Source organism: Tiliqua scincoides, chromosome 5 (genome assembly GCF_035046505.1).
Source record: "Tiliqua scincoides isolate rTilSci1 chromosome 5, rTilSci1.hap2, whole genome shotgun sequence".
Lineage (NCBI taxonomy): Eukaryota > Metazoa > Chordata > Lepidosauria > Squamata > Scincidae > Tiliqua > Tiliqua scincoides.
The window spans coordinates 134,785,114-134,791,494 of record NC_089825.1 but is presented as its reverse complement, the minus strand read 5'-3'; the positions used below and the strand labels follow the sequence as shown (position 1 = coordinate 134,791,494).

General features: G+C 47.6%; 1 protein-coding gene across 1 annotated transcript; it reads left to right on the top strand.

Moving 5' to 3' along the window:
- Positions 1-365: 365 nt before the first annotated feature.
- On the top strand, positions 366-5,669 carry LOC136653699 (vomeronasal type-2 receptor 26-like). The gene is made up of 4 exons (XM_066630582.1): positions 366-1,187; positions 2,512-2,733; positions 3,185-3,311; positions 4,759-5,669. The coding sequence occupies exons 1-4, from the start codon at positions 366-368 to the stop codon at positions 5,667-5,669; spliced, it is 2,082 nt and encodes a 693-aa protein (XP_066486679.1).
- Positions 5,670-6,381: the final 712 nt, after the last annotated feature.

Here is a 6,381-nt window from a genome sequence, read left to right as displayed (position 1 = left end):
CCATTCTTCATCCTCTCTGATAGTCCGTGAGAGAGCGCTTGGGGGACAGACCACCAGAGAGGGCAGCAAACAGAAACCCTCCCACCCACCCCCCCAACCACATGTGATCCACAACGATTCCAATTTTTGCCCCAGTGGTTGGCGGGTTTCTAAACATTGGGAACCACTGCTCTAAATGAAAATGTGAGATGGAACTTAAGATAATAATTATGGAAATATTTTTAAAAAGCGACGTAACAGCTTGAAAGAACTGCCAATGGTCATGTTACTTCTCTGAAATATCACCTCATCTTTGTTTTAAGTTTTCATATGGCTCATTTGAAGAAGTAAAGATGGATGAAATCCATTCCACTTCCTTTTATCGGATGGTACCCAATGAAGCTATTCAGTACCAAGGAATTGTCCAGTTACTTCTGCATTTTGGATGGAGATGGGTCGGGCTCATCACCATAGATAATGATGCTGGAGAATATTTTGTGAAAGCCTTGGAGCCCATGCTCTCCCAGAGTGGAATCTGTACAGCTTTCACTGAGAGAACTGTACATAAACACGGTAATTCAAACTTGGACAAACTGATCAATCGTGCCCCGTACACTTTTCGAGGTTTACTGGAGAGTAAAGCCAATGCAGTTGTTATATATGGAGAATCAATATCCCTTATGTCATTGGCAGCTGATCTATGGGTAAAAAGAAATGTGATTCCATTGATGCTTCCTGGATATAAAATCCCTGCTGGGAAAGTGTGGATTTTAACAGCCCAAATTGACTTCACAAGCAACACCTATTTCACCTTGTTGAGCGTACGACTGTTCCGTGACGCTCTGTTACATGGCGCTCTTTCCATCACAATTCATTCCAATGAGCCACTTGGATTAACAGAATTTCTTCAAAATATTGACCCTCTGGGGGCAAACAGAAATGGTTTTAGCAAAGGCTTCTGGGAACAAGTATTCACTTGTACATTTCCAAAGCGAAATGCAGCACGAAAGAGCACAGACACATGCACCGGCGAAGAGGATCTGGAGAGCGTTCCTGCACCTGTTTTTGAAATGAGCATGACTGGCCACAGCTACAGTGTCTATAATGCTGTCTATGCAGTGGCACACGCCTTGCAGCTCATGTATTCTTCTAGATCGAGACACAGTACAATAGAGGTTGGAGGCCAACTGAACATGAAACCTTGGCAGGTAATGGATTCCCCCTGACACTGCAATATTGCCATAATCTAAATACCATATTGAAATGACTTGAAGTGGTGATATACATTGCCAAATTTATTTGTTTTCTACTCAAAATTAACCAACTGAAAGAACAATATAGCTAACAGCCAAATCCTAACCTGCCATGGAGCAGGTGGGCCAGCTGGCCTGTATTGCATCCAGAGCAGAGCTGGGCTGGGCAACTCAGAGTATGGGGAATCCATTCCCCTTATCTCATGTTGTGTGGCAGCTGCCCCATGGGGCTACATGAATCTGACCACCTAAGAGGTGGGGCAGATCTGAGCAGCCCGGTGTAAGTCTGGACCACTTAAGAGGGGCGTTAGGATCTGGCCTAAGTCCTGGATCCTGGTCCTGACCCTGAACTCCATTCTCCCACTGGCCCACCTGCCGCTCACCCTCCTCCTGCTCTGGAATGCCTCCAGATGAGGGCATGTTTATGGTATGTTCTATGTAGGGACTGCTGGCCTGGCCCAGTGCCAGTCAGAGCTGAATCCAGCATAGGATGAATGCCGCCTGAAGCAAGGAAAGAGCTCAGGGTGGCAGTAAATTTTGTCAGTAAGGTTTGGCAGTAAGGAAGTAAGACAGTATGGGGGGTGGAGGCATTCTGGGGCAGGAGGAGAATGGGACATAGGGAAGAACAAGGGTGGGAGAGGGATGGGATCAGTGGAGCCCTGCTACACCCGATCCTATGCTCTGTGTCAGGCTAAAATGCCCGACACAGAGCTCCTCCAGTCTGCACTGTCAAAATAGCCAGCACAGACTAAAGGAGACCCATTGTGGGGCCTGCATCCTTACCTAGAGGAAAGGGACAAATGTCCCCTTCCCCTGAAGAGACTTCAGCAGCGGCTGCAATGCCCATAGAATGCAGCAGTGGCCAGTTCAGCGCCACTGCTCCTCTGGCAGCTTAGGATTCGGCTGCCCATCCTCTGAGGGGAAAGGGGTTTAATTCACCCGCACCACAATGGATCTCCTTGGATTGCACCAGCGGTTTTGCTGGCAAAGGTTGAAGAAGAGATATTCCACCTTCCCGTACCCCTCCAGTCTCCCTATTAGCAAACCTGCGCCAGCTGTCATCACACACAGAAAGACTCCAACCTTTCCACTGGTGCTCCAGTACCGCGCTACTTGCTGATCTACACCAGAACACAATTTGCAACTTCTTTTCAGCAGCCAGCAGTGGAGAATGCACACCCCATTCGGATTTGGCTGTAAATTTACAACTTGGAAATGTATTTGTTGTAATGTTGCCACACTTGAGAGACCCACTGATTCTTTCCCTTTTCCCACTTAGCTCCACTCATTTCTTCACCCCTTCAACAATAGTTGTGGGGATGAAGTGAAGTTTAACGATCACGGAGAGTTAGCAGGCGGATTTGATATTACAAATTTGGTCACTTTTAAGAATGACTCCTTTGTCCGAATCAAGGTGGGACGGCTGGATCCTCAGACTGCTTCAGGCATGAAATTAATCATTAAGGAGGACCAAATTGAATGGCATGAAGACTTGATTCAGGTTGGAATATTTTGTTTTAAGGAATGATATATTGCATAATAGTTTATGAATTAATGGTTAGTGAAAAAGTTTCCCATTAGCAACCAGTTCTGAGGAAAGCACAAGAGTCATCTTCCTTAAGAACTTAAGAACAGCCCCACTGGATCAGGCCATAGGCCCATCTAGTCCAGCTTCCTGTATCTCACAGTGGCCCACCAAACGCCCCAGGGAGCACACCAGATAACAAGAGACCTGCATCCTGGTGCCCTCCCTTGTCAGGTGGCTCAGATTGAAGTGGACCCATTGGGGCCAGTGCAGCACGACACGGGGTATGGGGAAAGCTTCTGGCCCCAAAATTGGACTGGATGAAGCTCAGGTCTGCTGGCCTGCCTGCTCCAATGCAAGTTAGGATTGTGCTGCAGCTCCCTATAAAATATCCTCACGGTTATGTTCTCCTTTTGTTAAAGGATAGGTGCCGCCCTTCTCTCTCTGCAACGAAAACTGCCACCCTGGTTCTAGCAGGAAGACTAAGGAGGGGGCAAAATTTTGCTGCTATGAGTGTGCTCCTTGTGCAGAAGGGATGATCTCAAACCAAGACAGTAAGTGATGCACTGTGAAGAGAGATGAATATGATTATGGTCAATTATAAGAACCAGTGAGCAGAATCAGGTACAGTGCAATCCTAACTTGTGCTGGGACAGGTAGCCAACGGGCCTGCGCTGTATCCTGTGCAAGTTTGGGGCTGGCTGAGGCTTGGCCCAAGGCAAGGGGAACAAATTCCCCTTACCCCAGAGAGAGCCACAGTGGCCTCAACGGGCCTTACTTGGTTCTGCGCCACTTGAGGAGGTGGCACAGATCTGAGTAGAACGGAGCTACAAGGAGCTGCTCCATGCCACCTGGGAATGGGTCTGGCATAACTGCCAGATCCTGATCCCACCTCCCTCTCACTGCCTGCCCTCCCATGGGTCTGCTCACCACCTACTCTCTCCCTGCCCCAAAAGGCCTCCACCCTGCCTCCTCCCCACCCTCCTCATGCCCTCTCAGACCCCCGCACCAGTTGAGCTCAGCCAGCATCAACCTACCTCGTTTTGGCACAGCAGAGGCTGGCTGCTGGCGTATATTCCTGCGCCGGTCAAGTCTACTCCTACGGAGACACAGTTTTGCTTTATGGCACGTTTGCGACTCTCCCGGGCTGGTGCCAAACCAGGGCACAGTCAGGATTGAGCCCTTAATGATTTTGAAACATAACAGTGAGAATTTTCCTTGCTCAGACCAACTTCTAGCAGAAGTTTAGAAAAATAGTTCTAAGATAGCTTTTGGAGTTTTGGTGTGGCAGAATGAACAACTCTAATTTTCAGGTTAAAACACAAAAACCCTAAATGAAATCTAGGGTCATCTGAATCTGAAAACCTGGAATAGTCTTATTCCCAATATTATCTCCCAGCATTTGGCAACAATGCAGCCGCTCTGACCAAGTACGTGTTACATCCTGGTGGAGCTCAGGAGGCCTCAGAGACATAAGGGAAATCTATTTCCCTTATCTCTGTGTGAGCCTCCTGATGACCTAGGGTCACCTGGAATAATTATTCCCAATATTATCCCTCAGCATTTGGCAACAATGCAGTTGCTCTGACCAAGTACGTGTTATATCCTGGTGGAGATTCAAGAGGCCTCAGAGACATAAGGGGAAATATGACCTGAAGCTGACCTGACCTGAAACCAAAAGCAGAGCGATTGTGCCCTACCTCCGCTAAAGCTGAACAGGAGTGTGATCGTTCCACTTTCACTTCTGAAGCTGCAGAGAGCCCTGCAGAAAGTCAAGCAGGGCTCCCTGCACCCCCGGGAGGCTGCAGAAGGCTCAGGAAAGTGCACCCAAACCCCTGCAGCCCCCCTGAGCAGCGCGATCTTGGGGATCGCACCGCTGCCTTTCCCCCGCTCCTGATGCCTCCCCCCAGCCCCGTAAGAACTTAGAGCATCTCCCCAAGAGTTTGAAAACTGCTGGCTTAAAAGAACAGAATCTTAGAATTTTTCGTGTTCCTTTTTTAGACATGAATTACTGTATTCCTTGCATGGAAGATCACTACCCAAACAAGCACCAAAATGGATGCCTTCCAAAGACCCCAACTTTTTTATCTTATGCAGAACCCCTGGGCAAGACCTTAGCTCTCTTGGCTCTTTTCCTTGCTGCCATCACAGGTCTGGTGCTGGGAATCTTCATTAAGCAAAGGGACACTCCCATCGTCAAGGCCAACAACTGCAGTCTCACCTATATCCTTCTGATTTCCCTCCTCCTTTGCTTCCTCTGCTCGTTGTTGTTCATTGGAGAGCCTCAAAAGGTGACCTGCCTCCTGCGACAAACAGCTTTTGGCCTCATCTTCTCTACTGCTGTTTCTTCTCTTTTGGCCAAAACCATCACCGTGGTGGTGGCTTTCATGGCCTCCAAACCAGGCAATGTTTTCCGGAAATGGGTGGGCAAAAGACTGGCACACCTCATTGTCTTCTCCTGCTCCTTTGTTCAAGCTGGTATTTGTGCTGTTTGGCTGAGCACTACTCCCCCTTTCCCATCCCTGGATCCACACTCACTGTCTGAAGAAATGATCCTGGAATGTAATGAAGGTTCTGTCACTATGTTCTACTGTGTCCTGGGCTACATGGGCTTTCTTGCGGTCATTTGCTTCACTGTGGCTTTCCTAGCCAGGAAACTGCCAGACAGTTTCAATGAAGCCAAGTTCATCACCTTCAGCATGCTGGTCTTTTGCAGTGTGTGGCTGTCCTTTGTGCCAACCTACCTGAGCACAAGAGGGAAAGCCATGGTGGCTGTGGAGATCTTCTCCATCTTGACCTCTAGTGCTGGGTTGCTGGTCTGCATTTTTGCTCCCAAATGCTACATAATTATACTGAGACCTGATCTCAACAAAAGAGAGCAATTAAGAAGAAAGCATTCCAATATCCAGTAGACACTCTCATTTCCTCTGCTCTCTTCTTCTAACAAATCTGTTAAATGTTTGAGCAAGACTATGTCAACTTGGGACTTGCCATAATTATTCTTCATGCATCCCAACCAAATGCAACTATTAGGATATATTTGTAGAATAAAAATTCTTCTTGGATGACCAATGTAAACTGTTGGGCTGTTTTTGCTTTGTTCCTTCATGTCAATCAGCTGTGAACATAAGAACATAAAAACAGCCCCACTGGATCAGGCCATAGGCCCATCTAGTCCAGCTTCCTGTATCTCACAGCAGCCCACCAAATTCCCCAGGGAGCACACCAGATAACAAGAGACCTCATCCTGGTGCCCTCCCTTGCATCTGGCATTCTGACATAGCCCATTTCTAAAATCAAGAGGTTGCACATGCACATCATGGCTTGTAACCCATAATGGATTTTTCCTCCAGAAACTTGTCCAATCCCCTTTTAAAGGCATCCAGGCCAGATGCCATCACCACATCCTGTGGCAAAGACTTCCACAGACCAACCACACGCTGAGTAAAGAAATATTTTCTTTTGTCTGTTCTAACTCTCCCCTAACTGTGAAGTTTTAGAACAAATGTCCAAAGCCTTTATCTAGGGCCCTGGATATTTGTTCTAAATTAAATAGCCTTCACTGCTACAATAAAGTTAACTCCAGTGCTGTAAGTGACGCATAGGTTTAGGCTGTAAGAGGCA

Bases quoted from the DNA above. Each gene is read 5' to 3' on its own strand.
- LOC136653699 (XM_066630582.1), top strand. From the start codon at position 366: ATGGTACCCAATGAAGCTATTCAGTACCAAGGAATTGTCCAGTTACTT. The intron at 1,188-2,511 runs GTAATGGATTCC...TTTCCCACTTAG, and splicing joins TGAACATGAAACCTTGGCAG to CTCCACTCATTTCTTCACCC. The intron at 3,312-4,758 runs GTAAGTGATGCA...TTCCTTTTTTAG, and splicing joins GATGATCTCAAACCAAGACA to ACATGAATTACTGTATTCCT.